The sequence below is a fragment of the Salvelinus alpinus genome, chromosome 11 (assembly GCF_045679555.1).
Source record: "Salvelinus alpinus chromosome 11, SLU_Salpinus.1, whole genome shotgun sequence".
Classification (NCBI taxonomy): domain Eukaryota; kingdom Metazoa; phylum Chordata; class Actinopteri; order Salmoniformes; family Salmonidae; genus Salvelinus; species Salvelinus alpinus.
Window position 1 is genome coordinate 63,873,135 of NC_092096.1, and position 23,942 is coordinate 63,897,076.

Here is a 23,942-nt window from a genome sequence, read left to right on the forward strand (position 1 = left end):
CTCACAATTTTGCCTAAGAACACAGCCATGAATAAAGAATGGTACCAACACATCCTCCGAGAGCAACTTCTTCCAACCATCCAGGAACAGTTTGGTGATGAACAATGCCTTTTCCAGCATGATGGAGCACCTTGCCATAAGGCAAAAGTGATAACTAAGTGGCTCGGGGAACAAAACATCGATATTATGGGTCCATGGCCAGGAAACTCCCCAGACCTTAATCCCATTGAGAACTTGTGGTCAATCCTCAAGAGGCGGGTGGACAAACAAAACCCCACAAATTCTGACAAACTCCAAGCATTGATTTTGCAAGAATGGGCTGCCATCAGTCAGGATGTGGCCCAGAAGTTAATTGATAGCATGCCAGAGCTAGTTATGATTCCTGTAATACAGATCGTATGACTGTCAGTGTTGGCAGTAGAAAGGGAAGAGAGAAATGCCAAGCTGCGGTTGGCTGTGAAATTAATAAATACAGAGAGAGAGGGAGAGTCAGAAAGGTGTTGGTATAAGTGAGAGAACAGATCACCCCGTCAGTCATCTGACATGAGGTACTTTTATAACTTGTGTTGCTGCCTGCTCAGCTCGTCAATCTGTTTTCTCTCATCCAGCGGTAAGTGCAGACCGTTCGTATTGGGTTAATCAAAACCTAACTGAAACATTAGAAATATTTTGAAAATAACTGGTAAAAAATAAATGATTTTATCCTTCCACGTGCTTGTTCTACGTGTAAGATGTAGAACTCATAAAACCTGTTTGTTTGGAAGGGGTTGGGTGTTTGTTAAAAAATGGTGTTGTGATTCTTATTGATTATACCGACTCAATAAAAATCAATTGTTGACATAAAATAAAACCTTATACCATGGTAAGAATGAGTGAATAATGATTGAGAGATGTGTGTGTGTTATAAGGATCTGTGCCTAATATGAGTACATTACATTGGATTTTATGCGTACCCTTGTAATTTGATGTTTCACTAATATGTTGTTCTCTCTCTCTCCACAGGTATAAGCGACACGTTGGTGGTGATCCAGTCTCCTCATAATGTAACAGTAACAGAGGGGGACACTGTTCAGATCCAGTGCTGCTGGAATACAAATGTGTCAAGAGCGACAGTTCATTGGCATAAAGAAGGACACACCGAGATAAAATATAATGGTTTACTGGTCAACAACAGTCAGTGTCATGACAGGGCATCTCAACAGACTGTAGCCTGTAACTGCTCACATTGGACCATCTCAAACCTCACTAGAATTGTCTCCGGTACTTACATCTGTAAAGTTACTATAGAGATACCATCTCTTATTGAATCTGTGGGGAATGGGACACAGATAACAGTTACAGCCAGAGAGAATAAAAGCAAAGGTGAGTAGTCTGATTTGGTCTATATCTTTGTCAAGCATAATGTCTACCGCTGATGTACAGTAGCTCTGTTTTGCTAAAGAGTAAGGTTTTGACTTATAGACTTTTACACAGATCAATCACTTTACAACAATATACAGTTCTCAATTGTCCTGAATACCAATATTCCATGTGTAGTCTGTCAGGATTTGTATAATAACTTGTGTGTATTGACACCATGTATGTGCATACAGTGGTTATTGAGACCTCGGAGGACATAGCAGTCCCCTACACCTTGAGATGTCTCCCAGTCATTATACTGGTGGCCATATTCTGTTACTATAGCTACCAGTGGAAGAAAAGTCAATGTAAGTCTGTCAATAATTTTAATTCATAACATATGGATCCACATTATTTAAAAAATGTACTTGAACTTGCTTTAAGTTACTTTACTTTAACTTAATTTTACTTTAACTCATTCCCTTTTCAATATTCATTATAACACACATAGTCATGTGAATGCAGGCCAGTGTCGTGTGAGGCATTGTGTTGGTTTCTTTCAGCTGTAGCTAAGAGACCAAGAGACTGACACGACGCTGTGACTTCCTGTTGATCATCATGGACCTCCACCATGTCATCTCTCTACAGGGACACCTGCAGAGTACCACAACAGAGTTACTCATCACTGTTAGTTCACCACTGATGGAGTGTTGCTTAGTAACTACTGTAGTTAGGAGATTTAGCTTACACATTTCATTTGTGTGTGAATTGTTCAATTGTTCACACTATGTGCATGTAGTAGTTGATGGTTATAATTTAAAAAATAAATACATACGTTGTAAAACAGTTGTATTTGGTGTGTTTTAAAGACTTAATAAAACAAATATTGCACCATACAATCAAAGTTCTGTCTTAAATTGCCTCAGAAACAATAACTTTACATTTTCTTTTTGCTCAATTTTACATCAGATGTTGGAAGGAAGACTTTCACAACCTGTACATTTAGTTCTCTGCTTTCCCCATCATTTTGCCAATGATTAAACTTTTGACTATGTAACGATGTGCGCTAAGAGTCGGGAAGCATGTTCAGGGAGTGAGTGTTTTAATTAATAAACGCAACATAATACAAAACACGAACAACGCACAGACATGAAACAGAAACAATGACGCCTGGGGAAGGAACCAAAGGGAGTGACATATATAGGGAAGGTAATCAGGGAAGTGATGGAGTCCAGGTGAGTCTGATGAGGCGCCGGAGCGCGTCACGATGGTGACAGGTGTGCGCCATAATGAGCAGCCTGGTAACCTAGAGGCCAGAGAGGGAGCACACATGACAGACTAGATCTTTAGTCAACAAATAAAGCTGGTTCAGGACTGCCGATACTTGAATTCATCTGGTATAAAGCAGACAGCAAGACCAAAAGAAAATGACATTATTGGGTCAAATGTTTAGCATGAAGAAAGAACAAATTACGCACATAAAGAAGAGACTTCAGTGCGTCGAGAGGACTCCCTTCCTGACTTCACTGTGTTACATCTGCGCCTGCCAAGCCCCCTACTGCTCATCCTGTGTTTCCCTATCCTGCCGCCACTCCCCCAGTGCTCTCTCCCTCTGTGTGTGTGTGATTGTGTGGGTGTTGACAGGTGTGCTGGAGGCGGAGCAGATCCCCACCAGCTGCAACCTGTTCCATAATCAAGACCTCTACAAATACTCAGCCCTGCCACTTCCACGTTGCCAGATTGTAATCTCTGCTCAGTCAGTCTGTGGTTTTAGCTGTTTGCGCCTGCTTTTGTGTTGTTCCTGGTTGCCTGTTGTCCTCGCCATTACAGGTCTGTCCGCTCTGACTCTGGTCCCTATCTCCGGTCCCACGTCTCGTCAGTCCTGCTACCCTGTCCTGGATCCCCCACTCTACTGCTTCCTTGGATTCCTCTCCGGGCCTGCTCACCCAGCCCCAACTCCCCTCGCTCCAGCCTCAGCACCTGGCTCCCTGCAACTCGCCCAAGCTTTCCCTGGCCTGCACCCCATCTTCCCCCTGTTTTTCAATAAATACCTTGGTTACCTGATCCCAGTCTTCTCGTCTGAGTCTGCTCTTGGGTTCACCTGCTCCACGTAACACATTGGTGGGGTTTTCCTGAAATGTTCTTACCTCTTATAAGTTTAAGACCTATGTATTAAAAACAAAATGTACAGTGCATTCGGAAAGGAATAAGAACCCTTGACTTTTCCACATTATATGTTACATACTTATTCTAAAATGTATTAAATTGTTTTTATTCCTCAATCTACACACAATACTCCATAATGAAAAAAGATAAACAAGATTATAGAAATTTGAACAAATTTATAATAAATAAACATATCACATTTCCGTAAGTATTCAGACCTTTTACTCAGTACTTTGTTGTAGCACCTTGGCAGCGATTAAAGCCTTGAGTCTTCTTGGGTATGACGCTACAAGCTTGGCACACCTGTATTTGGGGAGTTTCTCCCATTCTTCTCTGCAGATCATCTCAAGCTCTGCCAGGTTGGATGGGGAGCGTAGCTGCACAGCTATTTCCAGGTCTCTCCAGAGATGTTCGATCGGGTTCAAGTCCGGACTCTGGCTGGGCCACTCAAGGACATTCAGAGACTTGTCCCGAAGCCACTCCTGCGTTGTCTTGGCTGTGTTCTTAGGGGTCATTGTCCTGTTGGAAGGTGAACCTTCATCCCCAGACCTTTGCCCCAGTCTGAGGTCCTGAGAGCTCTGGAGCATGTTTTCATCAAGGATCTCTCTGCACTTTGCTCCGTTCATCTTTCCCTCAATCCTGACTAGTCTCCAAGTCCCTGCCACTGAAAAACACCCCCACAGCATGATGCTGCCACCACCATGCTTCACCATAGAGATGGTGCCAGGTTTTCTCCAGACGTGACGTTTGGCATTGAGGCCAAAAATGTCAATCTTGGTTTCATCAGACCAGATAATCTTATTTCTCATTGTCTAAGAGTCTTTATGTGCCTTTTGGCAAACTCCAAGTGGGCTGGCATGTGTCTTTTACTGAGAAACGGCTTCCGTCTGGCAACTCTACCATTAAGTCCTGATTGGTGGAGTGCTGCAGAGATGGCTGTTCTTCTGGAAGGTTCTCCCATCTCCACAGAGGAACTCTGGAGTGCTATCAGAGTGACCATCGGGTTCTTGGTCACCTCCCTGACCAATGCCCTTCTCCCCCGATTGCTCAGTTTGGCCGGGCGGCCAGCTCTCGGAAGAGTCTTGGTGTTTCCAAACTTCTTCCTTTTAAGAATGATGGAGTCCACTGTGTTCTTGGGGACCTCCAATGCTGCAGAAATGTGTTGGTACCCGTCCTCAGATCTGTGCCTCGACACAATCCTGTCTCTGAGCTCTACGGACAATTCCTTCGACCTCATGGCTCCTGAGTGGCGCAGCGGTCTGTATCACAACCGGCCGTGATTGGGAGTCCCATAGGGCGGTGCACAATTGGCCCGGCGTTGTCCGGGTTTGGCCGGGGTAATTCGTCATTGTAATTAAGAATTTGTTCTTAACTGACTTGACTAGTTAAATAAAGGTTTTTAAAAAATGGCTTGGTGTTTGCTCTGACATGCACTTTCAACTGTGGGACCTTACATAGACAGGTGTGTGCCTTTCCAAATCATGTCCAATCAATTGAATTTACCACAAGTGGACTCCAATCAAGTTGTAGAAACATCTCAAAGGATGATCCATGGAAACAGGATGCTCCTGAGCTCAATTTCGAGTCTCATAGCAAAGGGTCTGAATACTTATGTAAAGACGTTATTACAATTATTTTTTTCTTTTTTTTTACATTTGCCAACAATTTTTTTTAAAACTTTCGCTTTGTCATTATGGGGTTTTGTGTGTAGATCGATGATAATTAAATATTTTTTCTTACATTTTAGGATAAGACTGTAACGTAACAAATATGGAAAAAGTCAAGGTGTCTGAATACTTTCTGAATGCACTGTTTAAACAGTATCAATGGTTCCAATGACCAAGACCTGGCACAGTCAAAACATGTAGGAGTAAAAACTGCTATGAAGCAGAGGGTTGAAAAATGCTAAAAAGGAACCTTTTATCTCTACAGAACCTTTTCAGTTGTGAACTGGGTTCTATGCCTCCCGGAATGTTCTGAAGGGGATAGCAAGGAGAGCTAGTTCCCAGCTGTACGCTGCAGAGACTCTGTTCACTCGGTACCGGGTCAGCTACCCAGATGGACCGGTCCCTAAAGAAGAAGCTCTGCAGAAGCTGTAGGCCCACTGCTGGGCTGTCTCTGAGGTGCCTGATCAAAATACTCACTAATTGATTGTGACTCAACACCCTGTCGTTCTCAACTAACATCAAGGCGGTGACCCGTTTCTGTAGGTTCATGCTCTACAACATTCGCAGAGTACGACCCTGCCTCACACAGGAAGCGGCGCAGGTCCTAATCCAGGCACTTGTCATCTCCCGTCTGGATTACTGCAACTCGCTGTTGGCTGGGCTCCCTGCCTGTGCCATTAAACCCCTACAACTCATCCAGAACGCCGCAGCCCGTCTGGTGTTCAACCTTCCCAAGTTCTCTCACGTCACCCCGCTCCTCCGCTCTCTCCACTGGCCTCCAGTTGAAGCTCGCATCCGCTACAAGACCATGGTGCTTGCCTACGGAGCTGTGAGGGGAACGGCACCTCCGTACCTTCAGGCTCTGATCAGGCCCTACACCCAAACAAGGGCACTGCGTTCATCCACCTCTGGCCTGCTCGCCTCCCTACCTCTGAGGAAGTACAGTTCCCGCTCAGCCCAGTCAAAACTGTTCGCTGCTCTGGCACCCCAATGGTGGAACAAACTCCCTCACGACGCCAGGTCAGCGAAGTCAATCACCACCTTCCGGAGACACCTGAAACCCCACCTCTTTAAGGAATACCTAGGATAGGATAAAGTAATCCTTCTAACCCCCCCCCCCCCCCTTAAAAGAGTTAGATGCACTATTGTAAAGTGGTTGTTCCACTGGATATCATAAGGTGAATGCACCAATTTGTAAGTCGCTCTGGATAAGAGCGTCTGCTAAATGACTTAAATGTAAATGTAAATGTGTATTTATATGTATTAATTATACCTATCATTGTAACCAAGTGATTATCAATCTCATATCCCACTCTTGTCAGACAAATTTTTAAATTAAAGACCCACAAAAGGAATTATTGTAATAGATAAGTACTGTTTTTATATTATTCTCCCTCTGTGTTATCTCCAGGTGCAGCACCATGATGGGATCACGGGGACAGAGTCTCCCAAGGTGTCTGACATGTACATAGAGCACCTGACCCAGGCTATGATGGGAGTAGAGGAACTTCTGGCTGCCCTCTTCCTCCTGCCCCAGGCCCTGGGCCCCGCTAGCAACTCTGAAGCCTTCAATAGACAAGACTCTCATAGCAAAGGTAAAGTACTGTACTTACTTAATGAATAATTGACAAATATTTATACTTTATTTGACATGAACTCAGATGTGGATTTGTAAAAGTAGTTGGATGGGATGCATGTTTTCACTTATCCAATCACACACTACAGATCAGAGAGTACACATCAAGGAAGGGAGAGGATGTATTTTGTATTCTAACCAGGCACAAGGTTCAGCTTGGTCCAAGGCATCATTTAATGACTTTCTTCCTCAACTACAACATGGGTCTTGTTTACATCAACAACATTTTGATAATGAATGTAACTGCAGGCTCCCATCAGGACCTGGAGCAGCACATCATTGTGTACAACCCCCTGGCATGGAACACCACCGCCATCATCAACGTCACGGTAACCTTCCCCATGGCAACCGTGTTCGACGACCAAGGACAGGCCATACCTGCACAGGTAGTGTGGAAATACAGAGTTGATTTATCCAGTTAAACACTTTGTAGAACAATGAGTCACCATTATATCATGTAAAAGCCATGTGTCAATGGAACTGCAGATATACATCATACCTTCTAGACAAACTCAGTTTTCAGATAACTGATTGTGTTCATTGGGCACTCAGCAAAAAAACATTTTGCAACGGAAGATGAAAATGTGTGTTTCTTATTGGACAAGTTCAGGTAATTCCCTCTCGGTTTGTCTGTTTAGTGTCTAATGAACACGGCCTGTGTCTCTCTGCTGCCAACAGACCCAGAGTTCAGCTGACTCCAACACGACCTATGACCTGTTCATTGTGGTGGACCTTGGGGGTCTCCAACACAGGAAGTACCTCATCAAGTTCTCAGAGAAGCCGGGTAAAGAGGGATCCTTGACCCACCATGCCTGGGTTGTGTCGTTCAAGAGACTAAATGTTTCACAGGAGTTGAAGACAGGAAGGAGACTCTTACCGGTTCTGAATGAGTGTTATAAGATCATGCTGGACCAGGATACTAACCTACTGCATAGCATCACCGACAGGTAGTTATATTCAACATTCACATTAGGGGCACATTCAACAGGCAAACGTTGTGGAACGTTGCAGATACAAAGGTAATTGATAGAGCTGATGTAGAAGAAATTACATGTCAGAGAAGCATGTTTATTTTACTGAACGTTGCACGTTTTTCCTTTTGAATGCAGCCCAGGTGTTAGGTCAACAATGTCCTCTGACTTTTCTGTGACCCTGCCAGGCATGAGAAGAGGACGGTGAGAATGACTCAGGATTTCTGGGAGTACCAGGTCAATGGGAACGTCAGCGCAGGGCCCATCTCTGACAACTACATCTTCAGTGCTAACGACTCGGCAGTGAGGGCGTACAAGGCCGTCAAGATGGAGATTGTCCCTGGGAAGATCATCACTGAGATCAGACAGTACTTCTACAGGTTGGAATGTGAACAACTCCTTTCTGTCAGTCTTTGGTTTCCATGCACCCTCTGTCAGGTTTTGGCCAGGACTGTTCTGGTTTTTGTCACTAGATGTCCCCATTGCACCTTTTTTGAACCTTTTGTTTTTTCCTTGCTCTATTATTGATTGCACCTGTGTGTCGTTCCCTTGTTGGTATTTAAACCCTGTGTGTTCCTCAGTTCTTTGCTCAGTGTTTGTATGTTAGCACCCAGCCCCAGCCTTGTTGTGAACATATATTTTTCTCTTGTTGGATTTTCCAGAGGTTTCTGGTTTTGTTCTTGTATATTTTGGATTAGTCTTTTGAGGTTTGTTTTTTCCCTTGCTGTTCTTACCACTTTGTGGATTTTCTTTGTATTTTGGAAGATATCCATTTTTTGCCTCTTGGCTTTATTTTGGACTTTGTGGATTTAGATTCTTTGCCTGAAGATCTTGTTCTTTAATTAAACCACCATCTCTAGTACTGCTGTGTCTGCCTCATCTTCTGGGTTCTGCCGATTATTAGTGACTGTTTCTCGCACCGGGTCCTGACACCCTCCTTCCCTAAGCTATGATCTCTATTATATTCCTTCTATCACCACCACTCACTCACTCACACTACAGCTTAGTAAGGTGCAGGTCTAATATTGGGTGGCTCACATTAACAACAATGGGTTCTGTCTGCAGGGAGGAAGCAGATGAGGACTACACCTACTCTGTCACCACCAGAGTACCACAGAGTTTCCCTAGCGGCAGGCTGTGTTACAGGCTGGAGCAGAGCTACTCGCTGGGCCCCCTGGTGGTCAACACCGAGGCTGTCCTCAGGACCAAGACCAGCCTTAAGAACAACAGGACTCTGTTTACTGACGACAATGGGTACCAGATGATGAAGAGGCCTTCCAGGACGTTCGTCAATGATACTGTTGCCAGAGTGAGTGGGTTGTATTTAAGGACAGTTTTGTGATGGTTAAATATACACTGGCTGGCAAGTTACTGTGGAGTTCAGAGGAAGATGGGCTACACTTTATGAGCCTGGTTCCTCTCAACGTTTCTTCCTACTCAGGAAGTTTGGTTGTTTGGTCTCCTCAGCTTTCCTTTTTGGTGGTTCAGGCCTGGTTTACTGTTCAGGACTTTGTGACAATTGCTTGTGTTTCTTCCCGTGTTTGTGTACCGCAGAACTACTACCCCATGGTTCGAATGGCCTACATTGAAGATGACTCTAGCAGACTGGTCCTCCTCAGTGAGAGAGCTCACGGGGCATCCAGCCAGAGTGAGGGAGAGCTGGAGGTGAGTGTTTTATGTATGAGATGCGTACGCTCACACTCACATCCTCAACCCCTTGTATCTGTCCCAGGTGATGCTCCACCGACGTCTGTGGAACAACCAGGAGTGGACTCTGGGTTATAACCTGACCCTGAACGACAGCTCAGTGGTGAGGCCTGTCCTGTGGATGACACTGGGCTCCCTGGCTGCTACCTCCTCTCTCTACCAGAGGGAGGCGCTAGAGCTGCAGCACAGACCTGTGGTCATGCCCATCGACAGGCCACGTGAGTCCACTCCTTATAGCTCAACTGTTTCGAGGCTCGCAGGTTGACCTTTATTGTCATGAATCTTGACCTGGAGGAAGAACTGAGCCATTTTCCTCTAGATGCTCCAGCTGCAAAGTGAAAATTAGCAATGTTGTAAACATTCATGATAACAAAATGTGCATTTTGGTCTTCATTTAAGATTAGGGTTAGCAGTATGGTTAAGACTAGGTTAGGTTTAAAATCAGATTTTATGACTGTGGCTGTGCCAGTTAGTGACCACTCTGCAGAGCTGCCTTCAGGACAAGATTCATGACAGTAAATACCAACCTGCTTAAAGCACACAGCTACTTTCCACTAAACTTTTCCCTGGAAATCCAGGAAGTGGAATCCATTCTAAAAACAAATCCACAATTGAAATGTTCCCAAATGGAGTCGACCATGTTTTTGCTCACCTGTACTATCCATTGTCACAATGTATGGTCTCATACCCACAATGCCATTTACTGCCCCCTTTAGAGAAGGCCTGGAAGAAGGAGCCTCGGACCGGATCTCCGATTCGCCCCGTGGTCCTGCCTGACAACCTCCACCTGCTGACGCTTAGTGTCCCGGGCTGGTTCTACAGCTCCAACCACACCCTGCACCTCCGCAACATGGAGACCGGTACCCCTGGGTCCACACAGCCGGACTACGATCGTGTCCTACTGAGGATCATGCATCTGTATGAGAGGGGGGAAGACCCGGTTCTGTGTCAGCCGTCTACCATTAACATGAAGGTAACAGGAAACACCGCTAGATGAGATCAATATGAAGAGTAGACTTCAATAACCCAGATAGATGTTTGTGTATTAAATGCTAAATTAAGTGAACAAATAGATGTGATATTGACATTTGGTGGTCTCTCCTTGGGCTGTGGCGGTTACGAAATTTCGTCAGCCGGTGATTGTCAAGCAAATAACTGTCGGTCTCACGGTACTTGACCGTTAATTAATATAAATATATGCAGCATCTCCTGGCTTCCACACAACCTACAAGCCACTGATGCAGACATGTGGAACATCTACAATTTCAAAAGTCTAATAAATCCATGTAATGTAGCCTACACCTTCACAATAAATCCATTATTTATTTTAGACAGGTCTAAAGAAACATTTAAGAAAATATAGTCTATTTCAGAAGAACAGAATAACATACTCTGAGTTGTCCTGATGTGGCTATACCATATGGCTGTGGGCTACACTAGTTCATTTAGCAGACAACGTTTGCTTAGAATTCAGTGGCATTATTTTATATTATAGTTTGAAGAATACAATTGAACCAAGCTGAATAAAATATAAATATTTTCTCAATGATTTGAGGCAGTGGGCACATGCGGCTTTTCTGAGTTGAGCGGTTAACAAAGAAATGGGTACTCCTACTGTCACGTTCCTGACCTGTTTTGTATTTATTTAGTATGGTCAGGGCGTGAGTTGGGTGGGTTGTCTGTGTGATTTTCTATGTTGGGATTTTGTGTATTTGGCCTGGTATGATTCTCAATCAGAGGCAGCTGTCAATTTTTGTCCCTGATTGAGAATCATACTTAGGCAGCTGGGGTTTCATGTGTGTTTTGTGGGTGTTTGTTCCTTGTTAGTGTTTCGCCACACGGGACTGTCACGGTAGTTTCGTTTTGTTATTTTGTATCGCATATTTGTTTTCGTGTTATTAAATTACCATGGAAACCAACCACTCTGCATATTGGTCCGATCCTTCTCGCCTCTCCTCGTCCGATGAGGAGGACGATATAGACTATCGTTACACCTACAGTACCAGTCAAGTTTGGACACCTACTCATTCAAGGGTTTTTCTTCATTTTTTACTATTTTCTACAGTGAAGGCATCCAAACTATGAAATAACAGATATGGAATCATGTAGTAACCAAAAAGTAGTCACCCTTTGCCTTGACAAAAGCTCTGGACACTCTTGGCATTCTCTCAACAAGCTTCACCTGAAATGCTTTCCCAACAGTCTTGAAGGAGTTCCCACATATGCTGAGCACTTGTCTGCATTTCCTTCACTCTGCGGTCCAACTCATCCCAAACCATCTCAATTGGGTTGAGGTTAGGTGTTTGTGGCGGCCAGTTCATCTGATGCAGCACTCCATCACTCTCCTTCTTGGTCAATTAGCCCTTACACAGCCTGGAGGTGTGTTGGGTCATTGTCCTGTTGAAAAACAAATCATAGTCCCATTAGGTGCAAACCAGATGAGATGGCATATTTCTGCAGAATGCTGTGGTAAACATGCTGGTGAAGTGTTCCTTGAATTCTAAATAAATCACAGACCGTGTAACCATCACACCACCTCCTGCATGCTTCACGGTGGAGATCATCCGTTCACTTGCTTTGCGTCTCAAAAGACAGTGGGGTTGGAACCAAAAATCTCAAATTTGGACTTATAAGACCAAAGGAGAGATTTCCATCGGTCTAATGTCCATTGCTCGTGTTTCTTGGCCCAAGCAAGTCTCTTCTTCTTATTGGTGTCCTTTGACCATGAAGGCCTGATTCAGTCTCTTCTGAACAGCTGATGTTGATGTGTCTGTTCCTTGATCTCTGAAGCATTTATTTGGGCTGCAATCTGAGGTGCAGTTAACTCTAATGAATTTATCCTCTACAGCAGAGGTAACTCTGGGTCTTCCTTTCCTGTGGCGCTCCTCAGGAGAGCCAGTTTCATCATAGTGCTTGATGGTTTTTGCGACTGCACTTAGACACTTTCAAAGGTCTTGACATGTTCCATTTTCACTTTTTTTGGGTACTAGATTCCATATGTGTTACTTCATAGTTCTTCTACAAAGTAGAAAATAGTAAAAATATAGAAATACCCTGGAATGAGTAGGTGTGTCCAAACATTTGACTGCTACTGTATATGCTTAATTTAGAGTTGTTTATGCAACTTTAGTTGTGATACAAACGTTTCGATTTTTTATATATTCTAATTGTGCACGATGTGACTATAATGACTTGAAAAAAGTTGCTTGAAAGAAGTTGCTTGAAAGACACTGTAACGGTCCTGACCTGTTTTATGTTGTTTTTGTATGTGTTTAGGTCAGGGCATGTGTTTTGGGTGGGCAGTCTATGTTATCTGTTTCTATGTTGGTTGTGGTTGCCTGGTATGGCTCTTAATTAGAGGCAGGTGTTTTGCGTTCTCCTCTAATTAAGAGTCATATTTAGGTAGGGTGTTCTCACTGTTTGTTTGTGGGTGATTGTCTCCTGTGATGTCTTCGTCGTTGTCGATGTATTTTCACTTTCGGGGCTGTTTGGCTGTTCGTGTGTTTTGATGTAACGTTCCTGTCCGTAAGTTTACGTTTAGTGATGTGAGTTTATGTTCAGGTTTCGTTCTACGTCGTTTTGTTATTTTGTAAGTTTGTTAAAAGTGTTTTTGTTTTCGTGTTGCCATCTTCATCGTTGTTATAAAATAAAAGATGGCTTATTTCCCGAAAGCTGCGTATTGGTCTGATGATCCTTCTCTCCTCTCCTCGTCCGAGGATGAGGAGAGCGACAGCCCTTACAGAATCACCCACCACGCTAAGACCAAGCGGCAAGGGAAAGCTCAACAGAGCAACAAGGACTCCTGGACTTGGGAGGAGATCCTGGATGGTAGAGGACCTTGGGCTCAGCCAGGGGAATATCGCCGTCCCAAGGAGGAGTTGGAAGCAGCGAAGGCTGAGAGGCGCTGGTATGAGGAGGCAGCGCGTCGACGCGGTTGGGAGCCCGTGAGTCAGACCCAAAAATTTCTTGGGGGGGGGCACACGAGGAGTGTGGCAAAGCCGGGTAGGATACCCGAGCCAACTCCCCGTGCTTACCGTGGAGGTAGAAGGCGTCGTACTGGTAAGACACCGTGTTATGCGGTAAAGCGCACGGTGTCCCCAGTACGCGTGCTTAGCCCAGTGCGGGCTATTCCACCTTGCCGCACTGGGAGGGCTAAGTTGGGCATCGAGCCGAGTGCCATGAAGCCGGCCCAACGTATCTGGTCTCCAGTACGTCTCCTCGGGCCGGCGTACATGGCACCAGCCTTACAGGTGGTGTCCCCGGTTCGCCTGCATAGCCCAGTGCGGGCTATTCCACCTCGCCGCACTGGCAGGGCTACGGGGACCATTCAACCTGGTAAGGTTGGGGAGGCTCGGTGCTCAAGAGCACGTGTCCTCCTTCACGGTCCGGTATACCCGGTGCCACCTCCATGTACCAGTCCTCCGGTGGCAGCCCCCCGTACCAGGCTGTCTCTCCGGGTTCTCTCTCCAGCTGTTTCCTCCTCTCCAGCGCAGCCAGTGCCTAGACCACGCACCAGGCTGTCTCTCCTTCTCCTCCCTACAGAGCCGTCCTGCCATGACCAGCCAGAGCCGTCCTGCCATGATCAGCCAGAGCCGTCCTGCCATGACCAGCCAGAGCCGTCCTGCCATGACCTGCCAGAGCCGTCCTGCCATGACCTGCCAGAGCCGTCCTGCCATGACCTGCCAGAGCCGTCCTGCCATGACCTGCCAGAGCCGTCCAGCCAGGACCTGCCAGAGCCGTCCAGCCGGGACCTGCCAGAGCCGTCCAGCCGGGACCTGCCAGAGCCGTCCAGCCGGGACCTGCCAGAGCCGTCCAGCCGGGACCTGCCAGAGCCGTCCAGCCGGGACCTGCCAGAGCCGTCCAGCCGGGACCTGCCAGAGCCGTCCAGCCGGGACCTGCCAGAGCCGTCCAGCCGGGACCTGCCAGAGCCGTCCAGCCGGGACCTGCCAGAGTCCCTCAGCCGGGACCTGCCAGAGTCCCTCAGCCGGGACCTGCCAGAGTCCCGCAGCCGGGACCTGCCAGAGTCCCGCAGCCGGGACCTGCCAGAGTCCCGCAGCCGGGACCTGCCAGAGTCCCTCAGCCGGGACCTGCCAGAGTCCCTCAGCCGGGACCTGCCAGAGTCCCTCAGCCGGGACCTGCCAGAGTCCCTCAGCCGGGACCTGCCAGAGTCCCTCAGCCGGGACCTGCCAGAGTCCCTCAGCCGGGACCTGCCAGAGTCCCTCAGCCGGGACCTGCCAGAGTCCCTCAGCCGGGACCTGCCAGAGTCCCTCAGCCGGGATCTGCCAGAGTCCCTCAGCCGGGATCTGCCAGAGTCCCTCAGCCGGGATCTGCCAGAGTCCCTCAGCCGGGACCTGCCCCTTGTCCCGGTGCTGCCCCTTATCCCGGTGCTGCCCCTTATCCCGGTGCTGCCCCTTATCCCGGTGCTGCCCCTTATCCCGGTGCTGCCCCTTGTCCCGGTGCTGCCCCTTGTCCCGGTGCTGCCCCTTGTCCCGGTGCTGCCCCTTGTCCCGGTGCTGCCCCTTGTCCCGGTGCTGCCCCTTGTCCCGGTGCTGCCCCTTGTCCCGGTGCTGCCCCTTGTCCCGGTGCTGCCCCTTGTCCCGGTGCTGCCCCTTGTCCCGGTGCTGCCCCTTCTCCCGGTGCTGCCCCTTCTCCCGGTGCTGGCCGTTCATTTAGGGGATGTTAGTTTTAGGGTGGTCATTGGGAGGGGAAGACAGAAGCGGGGAGTGACTATGGTGGTGTGGGGACAGCGTCCAGAGCCGGAGCCACCACCGTGGTCAACTGCCCACCCGGACCCTCCCCTGGACTTTGTGCTGGTGCGCCCGGCGTTCGCACCTTGAGGGGGGGGTTCTGTAACGGTCCTGACCTGTTTTATGTTGTTTTTGTATGTGTTTAGGTCAGGGCATGTGTTTTGGGTGGGCAGTCTATGTTATCTGTTTCTATGTTGGTTGTGGTTGCCTGGTATGGCTCTTAATTAGAGGCAGGTGTTTTGCGTTCTCCTCTAATTAAGAGTCATATTTAGGTAGGGTGTTCTCACTGTTTGTTTGTGGGTGATTGTCTCCTGTGATGTCTTCGTCGTTGTCGATGTATTTTCACTTTCGGGGCTGTTTGGCTGTTCGTGTGTTTTGATGTAACGTTCCTGTCCGTAAGTTTACGTTTAGTGATGTGAGTTTATGTTCAGGTTTCGTTCTACGTCGTTTTGTTATTTTGTAAGTTTGTTAAAAGTGTTTTTGTTTTCGTGTTGCCATCTTCATCGTTGTTATAAAATAAAAGATGGCTTATTTCCCGAAAGCTGCGTATTGGTCTGATGATCCTTCTCTCCTCTCCTCGTCCGAGGATGAGGAGAGCGACAGCCCTTACAGACACGAGCTCTGCTTTGTTTTGCTCAGGCTGTACACTCTTCATTAGTCTCTCATTCACAATTTGACAAGCACTTGATAATGCCTCAAATGTCACGGCCCCATCCCCTTTGTGGCTGTAATGCACCCTAAGAAAATCCATGCCTTTTGCTGCTATTGTGTGCTTGCCCAGGAATGCTGCGTTGTGCCCTTGTCCCTGAGTGCTGAGCGTTCCTAAGCACCTCTCACTCACATGGCTCTCCATGTCATCGGGTCTTTCTCGCAGTAAAGAAAGACTCATCAGATAGCAAAAGCACTAGCCTACGGTGCATTCAGAAACTATTCAGACCCCTTGACTTTTTCCACATTTTGTTACGTTACAGCCTTGTTCTAAAATTGATTAAATTGTTTTTGTTCCTCAATCTCCACACCAAACCCCATAATTACAAAGCAATAACAGGTTTTTAGAATTTATTTGGCAATTTATATATATTTTTTAACTGGGCTATACTCCTGTTGTAAAGATAAACAATGTGCTTAATATTAGTTTAGTTGAGAGACATATAGTAGACCTAGCCTATAGAAAGCTGATGGGATCATCCTCTTAGAGGCCATTTTCTCGTGATTGCATAGCCTATAGAGATGTTGCGCAACAAGGGCACTCTTGAAGTGTTTTGATTAGATTTTTGATGACATTTGCATTGATGTCAGTGATTAGCGGGACAATGGCGAGCTGAGTACCAGGCAGTTAGTGAGTTTGGTAGGCTACTAACGGCGATCAACAGCATCAGCGCTTGGAGAAGCCTAAATACCGTGACTAAACGGTCACATATGCATAGTCACTTTAACCATATGTACATACTACCTCAATCAGCCTGACTAACCGGTGTCTGTATGTAGCCTCGCTACTTTTATAGCCTCGCTACTGTATATAGCCTGTCTTTTATACTGTTTTATTTCTTTACTTGCCTATTGTTCACCTAATACCTGTTTTGCACTATTGGATAGAGCCTGTAAGTATTTCATTGTAAGGTCTACACCTGTTGTATTCGGCGCACATGACAAACGTTGATTTGATTTGACATGGAATTTGACTGCCAGTAATACGGTCACCGCAACAGCCCAGATCACTGCTCTATTTACACTATGTTTTGAAAATCCATTTCCTGTGTAAAACAGGAAGTGCTGCGGGGCATGGGGGAAGTGAGAGCGTTGGAGGAGCGCTCTCTCACAGGAACCTGGGATATCGCCGACCTCCAGAGGTGGAAGTGGAAGGCTTCAGAAGACCCAGGGAGGGGTGAGAGTGTTGGTAAGCTGCAGTTCAGCATTGGTAGGGGTGAAATATTGCATCAGAATGAATACCTTTTTGTTAAAAGATGAGAGAAGTTACTGTATCAGTGTACCTTTGACATTCAGCTGTCAATTCAGTTCACAATGGAGTAGGCTGTAGTGTTTGAGATGTTAACCACCTGTGAGATCTGAAGGGAAAAAATTGTGTTTACAATTGTTTTGTCTACGTCCTAGTGTTCGTATTTGTCTGTTTCAGGGGTCAAGAGGTCAAGTGTTGGTGTGAGAGGAGAGTTCAACGTGACCATATCACCCAAAGAAATCAGGACCTTCTTTGTTTACTTCAAGCTCAAGTAGAAAGTTCCAGGTCACCTTCAGTCTTCTGTGAAGATGGATAACTAATCTGAAGAGAGGCCTTCTGACATGTAGAACATGGGATTAAACATTCTGTCATGTACATTCTCTAATGTAACACGTGACATTGTATGACCAGGATGTGGATTATCTTGACGTGCCGGTCTACTTTTTCTGTATAAAATTTAGTATAATCTAAAATAAGGAGTCACTCCATTTTGTGTCTATTTCTTTATTTTCCTCAGTTGAAGTGCTTCTGTTAAGGCCTTGGCGAGGGGAAGGTCATTATTGACGCCTCAAAGCATCTGATAACCTAACCCAGTAGTTATGAGGGTATCAGATGCTTTGAGTAACGGTAAGATTCTTTATCTGAACGCCGTTGGTGAGAAATGTTCTTCCTGTTTGCAAGTGAGCGCAGCGCTGACAGTCCACAGTAGACCACACGGCCACTTCCTGTTATTGGCCTTAGAGAATAAGAACTTTCCATAGGGTGACATCAGTCTATAATTTAAATATTATTGGTCACATGAGTGCATTTGCACGCACAGTGAGGCGAAGACTTTTGGAGGATGGCCTGGTGTCAAGTCCTGCAAAGAAGCCACTTCTCTCCAGGAAAAACATCAGGGACAGACTGATAGTCTGCAAAAGGTACAGGGATTGGACTGCTGAGGACTGGGGTAAAGTAATTTTCTCTGATGAATCCCCTTTCCAATTGTTTGGGGCATCTGGAAAAAAGCTTGTCCGGAGAAGACAAGGTGAGCGCTACCATCAGTCCTGTGTCATGCCAACAGTAATGCATCCTGAGGCCATTCATGTGTGGGGTTGCTTCTCAGCCAGGGGAGTGGGCTCACTCACAATTTTGCCTAAGAACACAGCCATGAATAAAGAATGGTACCAACACATCCTCCGAGAGCAACTTCTCCCAACCATCCAGGAACAGTTTGGTGACGAACAATGCCTTTTCCAGCATGATGGAGCACCTTGCCATATTGCATAAGGCAAAAGTGATAACTAAGTGGCTCGGGGAACAAAACATCAATATTATGGGTCCATGGCCAGGAAACTCCCCAGACCTTAATCCCATTGAGAACTTGTGGTCAATCCTCAAGAGGCGGGTGGACAAACAAAACCACACAAATTCTGACAAACTCCAAGCATTGATTATGCAAGAATGGGCTGCCATCAGTCAGGATGTGGCCCAGAAGTTAATTGATATCATGCCAGAGCTAGTTATGATTCCTGTAATACAGATCGTATGACTGTCACTTTTCTCCAGTCTACAGTATTTTTTTCCAAGCTTACTATAATTTTAAGGTCAATATTCCCTATACTTACGCAAGGGGAGATGGGTAGTGGAGTCCACAGCAGTGTTGGCAGTAGAAAGGGAAGAGAGAAATGTCAAGCTGCGGTTGGCTGTGAAAGTGTGAAATTAATAAATACAGAGAGAGGGAGTCAGAAAGGTGTTGGTATAAGTGAGAGAACCGATCACCCCATCAGTCATCTGACATGAGGTACTTTTATAACTTGTTGTGTTGCTGCCTGCTCCGCTCGTCAATCTGTTTTCTCTCATCCAGCGGTAAGTGCAGACCGTTCGTATTGGGTTAATCAAAACCTAACTTATACATTAGAAATATTTTGAAAATAACAGGTAAAAAATAAATGATTTTATTCTTCCACGTGCTTGTTCTACGTGTAAGATGTAGAACTCATAAAACCTGTTTGTTTGGAAGGGGTTGGGTGTTTGTTAAAAAATGGTGTTGTGATTCTTATTGATTACACCGACTCAATAAAAATCAATTGTTGACAAATAATAAAACCTTGTTTATACCATGGTAAGAATGAGTGAATAATGATTGAGAGATGTGTGTGTGTTATAAGGATCTGTGCCTAATATGAGTACATTACATTGGATTTTATGCGTACCCTTGTCATTTGATGTTTCACTAATATGCTGTTTTCTCTCTCTCTCCACAGGTATAAGGGACACGTTGGTGGTGATCCAGTCTCCTCATAATGTAACAGTAACAGAGGGGGACACTGTTCAGATCCAGTGCTGCTGGAATACAAATGTGTCAAGAGCGACAGTTCATTGGCATAAACAAAGACACACCGAGATAAAATATAATGGTTTACTGGTCAACAACAGTCAGTGTCATGACAGGGCATCTCAACAGACTGTAGCCTGTAACTGCTCACATTGGACCATCTCAAACCTCACTAGAATTGTCTCTGGTACTTACATCTGTAAAGTTACTATAGAGATACCATCTCTTATTGAATCTGTGGGGAATGGGACACAGATAACAGTTACAGCCAGAGAGAATAAAAGCAAAGGTGAGTAGTCTGATTTGGTCTATATCTTTGTCAAGCATAATGTCTACCGCTGATGTACAGTAGCTCTGTTTTGCTAAAGAGTAAGGTTTTGACTTATAGACTTTTACACAGATCAATCACTTTACAACAATATACAGTTCTCAATTCTCCTGAATACCAATATTCCATGTGTAGTCTGTCAGGATTTGTATAATAACTTGTGTGTATTGACACCATGTATGTGTTTACAGTGGTTATTGAGACCTCGGAGGACATAGCAGTCCCCTACACCTTGAGATGTCTCCCAGTCATTATACTGGTGGCCATATTCTGTTACTATAGCTACCAGTGGAAGAAAAGTCAATGTAAGTCTGTCAATAATTTTAATTCAGAACGTTTGGATCCACAAAAATATGATGTACTGAACAACAATATAAGCACAACATGCAACAATTTCAAATATATATATTTTTTCATTTTACCCCCCTTTTTCTCCCCAATTTCATGGTATCCAATTGTTAGTAGTTACTATCTTGTCTCATCGCTACAACTCCCGTACGGGCTCGGGAGAGACGAAGGTCGAGAGCCATGCGTCCTCCGAAACACAACCCAACTGCTTCTTAACACAGCACGCATCCAACCGGGAAGCCAGCCGCACCACTGTGTCAGAGGAAACACCGTGCACCTAGCGACCTGGTCAGCGTGCACTGCGCCCGGCCCGCCACAGGAGTCGCTAGTGCGCGATGAGACAAGGATATCCCTACCGGCCAAACCCTCCCTAACCCGGACGACGCTAGGCCAATTGTGCGTCGCCCCATGGACCTCCTGGTCGCGTCCGGCTGCTCGAACCCAGAGTCTCTGGTGGCACAGCTAGCACTGCGATGCAGTGCCTTAGACCACTGCACCACCCGGGAGGCTGATTTCAATGATTTTACTGAGTTACTGTTCATATTAGGAACTCAGTCAATTGAAATAAATTAATTGGGGCTCCCAAGTGGTGCAGGCGACTAAGGCACTGCATCTCAGTGCTGGAGGCGTCACTACAGACCCTGGTTCAATTCCAGGCTGTATCGCAACTGGTTGTGATTGGGAGTCCCATAGGGCGGCGCACCATTGGCACAGCGTCGTTAGGGTTTGGCTGTTATTGTAAATAAGAATTTGTTCTTATCTGACTTGCCTTGTTAAATAAATATTCAATAAAATTAGGGCGTAATCTATGGATTTCACATGACTGGGCAGGGGCACAGCCATGGGTGGGCCTGGAGCCAGGCCCAGCCAGTCAGAATGAGTTTTTCCCCACAAAAGGGCTTTGTTACAGATAGAAATACTCCTCAGTTTCATCAGCTGTCCGGGTGGCTGGTTTCAGACGATCCTGCAGGTGAAGAAGCCTGATGTGGTGTCCTGGGCTGGCGTGGTTACACGTGGTCTGCAGTTATGAGGCCGGTTGGACGTACTGCCAAATTCTGTAAAACAACGTTGGAGGTGGCTTGTGGTAGAGAAATGAACATTATATTCTCTGGCAACAGCTCTGGTGGACATTCCTGCAGTCACCATGCCAATTCCACGCCGAATGTTTGCTTTATATCTTCTCTTTGCTAAATTTTTACATCAGATGTTGTTGGAAGGAAGTTAGACTTGTGACAGTGAGTGATACGACAATGGAAATTTCACAATCTTCACATTTAGTTCTCTGCTTTCCCCATAATTTTGACAATGATGAAATTTTGACAAGATCTTTAATCAACAAATAAAGCTGGTTCAGAACTGCAGCTAATTGAAATCAACTGGTATAGAGCAGACAGCAAGTCCAAAAGAAGAAGATATTACTGGGTCAAAGGTTTAGCATGAAGAAAGGACAAATTACGCACATAAAGAAAAGAGAGAAAGATGGAGAGAAGTTACTCTGTGGTTAACATTTCAGTGCGTCATCAAAGGAAATCCACAGCGAGTGTGTGTCAGTTGTGATTCTCATGCCCTGTGTGTGTGTGTGTGTGTGTGTGTGTGTGTGTGTGTGTGTGTGTGTGTAGAGGGGGAGGCCACAGCACCTGAAGGCTGAGTGACTGGGCTCATTCTGATACCCTTTCAGAAAGATGAAGCATCTGTTGGTCTGGCTGCTCCTCTCCTCCCTCTCCTCCGTCTCTTCTTGGGGTAGGTTACAAAATATTGAGTTACACATTTATTTGGACCATCAGTATCTTAGATTAAACCAACACCATATTGGCTAACCGGGCAAAAACATCACAATGTTTTTAAAGGGACGGTAATTTACATATTCTACTGGTCTGGACATTACCTTTTAGTTTCTCTTAACTTGTTTTCATTCATTTCACTGTAGTCAATGCATTTATTTTGGTATCATTAACAACAACAACAATGCTTGTAGAATTCATTAAACTACGTTTATACCATGTTTTAAACCATGGTTTATACCCTGTTTTATACTCCGTTTTATACCCCGTTTTATACCATGTTATATACACCGTTTTATACCCTGTTTTATACTCCGTTTTATACCCCGTTTTATACCCCGTTTTATTCCATGTTTTATACCATGGTTTATACTCCGTTTTATACCCAGTTTTATACCATGTTTTATACCATGTTTTATATGGTAATAATTATTTAGATTTGGTAATGGTACCACCCTAATATGAATACAAAACATCAGCTTCATGAATGTCATACTATTTAGCCTTGTCGTTTGATGTTTCTCTAATATGCTGTTCTCTCTCTCTCCACAGGTATAAGCAACACGTTGGTGGTGATCCAGTCTCCTCATAATGTAACAGTAACAGAGGGGGACACTGTTCAGATCCAGTGCTGCTGGAATACAAATGTGTCAAAAGCGACAGTTCAGTGGCATAAAAAAGGACACACCGAGATAAAATATAATAGGTTACTGGTCAACAACAGTCAGTGTCATGACAGGGCATCTCAACAGACTGTAGCCTGTAACTGCTCACATTGGACCATCTCAAACCTCACTAGAAATGACATGGGAACTTACATCTGTAAAGTTACTATAGAGATACCATCCCTTATTGAATCTGTGGGGAATGGGACACGGATAACAGTTACAGCCAGAGAGAATAAAAGCAAAGGTGAGTAGTCTGATTTGGTCTATATCTTTGTCAAGCATAATGTCTACCGCTGATGTACAGTAGCTCTGTTTTGCTAAAGCGTAAGGTTTTGACTTATAGACTTTTACACAGATCAATCACTTTACAACAATATACAGTTCTCAATTCTCCTGAATACCAGTATTCCATGTGTAGTCTGTCAGGATTTGTATAATAACTTGTGTGTATTGACACCATGTATGTGTTTACAGTGGTTATTGAGACCTCGGAGGACATAGCAGTCCCCTACACCTTGAGATGTCTCCCAGTCATTATACTGGTGGCCATATTCTGTTACTATAGCTACCAGTGGAAGAAAAGTCAATGTAAGTCTGTCAATAATTTTAATTCAGAACGTTTGGATCCACAAAAATATAACATTATTTAAAAAATGTACTTGAACTTGCTTTAAGTTACTTTACTTTAACTTAAAGTAAAATTAACGCATTCCCTTTTCAATATTCATTTTAACACACATAGTAATGTGAATGCAGGCCAGTGTTTTGTGAGGCATTGTGTTGTTTTCTTTCAGCTGTAGCTAAGAGACCAATGGACACTTTCTTCCTAGAGAAGAAAGAGACTGACACGACGCTGTGACTTCCTGTTGATCATCATGGACCTCCACCATGTCACCTCTCTACAGGGACACCTGCAGAATACCACAACAGAGATACTCATCACTGTTAGTTCACCACTGATGGAGTGATGCTTAGTAACTACCGTAGTTAGGAGCTTTAGCTTAAACATTTCATTTGTGTGTGAATTGTTCAATTGTTCACACTATGTGCATGTAGTAGTTGATGGTTATAATTTAAAAAATAAATACATACGTTGTAAAACAGTTGTATTTGGTTTGTTTTAAAGACTTAATAAAACAAATATTGCACCATACAATCAAAGTTCTGTCTTAAATTGCCTCAAACAATAACTTTACATTTTCAAGACTTTCACAACCTGTACATTTAGTTCTCTGCTTTCCCCATCATTTTGCCAATGATTAACTTTTGACTATGTAACGATGTGCGCTAAGAGTCGGGAAGCATGTTCAG

General features: G+C 45.1%; 2 protein-coding genes across 2 annotated transcripts; both read left to right on the forward strand.

Annotated features, from left to right (window-relative positions):
* The first annotated feature begins 5,527 nt into the window (after positions 1–5,527).
* LOC139534641 (epididymis-specific alpha-mannosidase-like) lies at positions 5,528–17,662 on the forward strand. Its single transcript, XM_071333935.1, has 11 exons — positions 5,528–5,627; positions 6,583–6,766; positions 7,057–7,193; positions 7,486–7,754; positions 7,967–8,158; positions 8,844–9,087; positions 9,333–9,443; positions 9,511–9,703; positions 10,202–10,458; positions 17,000–17,129; positions 17,367–17,662. The coding sequence occupies exons 2-11, from the start codon at positions 6,634–6,636 to the stop codon at positions 17,462–17,464; spliced, it is 1,764 nt and encodes a 587-aa protein (XP_071190036.1). The 5' UTR covers positions 5,528–5,627; positions 6,583–6,633; the 3' UTR covers positions 17,465–17,662.
* Positions 17,663–17,850: 188 nt separating this feature from the next.
* Positions 17,851–23,776, forward strand: LOC139533361 (uncharacterized). Its single transcript, XM_071331405.1, has 6 exons — positions 17,851–17,869; positions 19,436–19,795; positions 20,026–21,922; positions 22,516–22,875; positions 23,106–23,219; positions 23,426–23,776. Exons 1-3 carry the CDS (start codon positions 17,851–17,853, stop codon positions 20,646–20,648), a joined length of 1,002 nt encoding a protein of 333 aa, XP_071187506.1. The 3' UTR covers positions 20,649–21,922; positions 22,516–22,875; positions 23,106–23,219; positions 23,426–23,776.
* The last annotated feature ends 166 nt before the right edge of the window (positions 23,777–23,942 follow it).

Excerpts from the sequence above, each read along its gene's own strand:
- LOC139534641 (XM_071333935.1), top strand. The coding sequence starts at position 6,634 with ATGTACATAGAGCACCTGACCCAGGCTATGATGGGAGTAGAGGAACTT. Across the intron at positions 8,159-8,843 it reads ATCAGACAGTACTTCTACAG|GGAGGAAGCAGATGAGGACT; the intron begins GTTGGAATGTGA and ends TTCTGTCTGCAG. Across the intron at positions 17,130-17,366 it reads AGGGAGGGGTGAGAGTGTTG|GGGTCAAGAGGTCAAGTGTT; the intron begins GTAAGCTGCAGT and ends TGTCTGTTTCAG.
- LOC139533361 (XM_071331405.1), top strand. Across the intron at positions 19,796-20,025 it reads CAGAGAGAATAAAAGCAAAG|TGGTTATTGAGACCTCGGAG; the intron begins GTGAGTAGTCTG and ends ATGTGTTTACAG.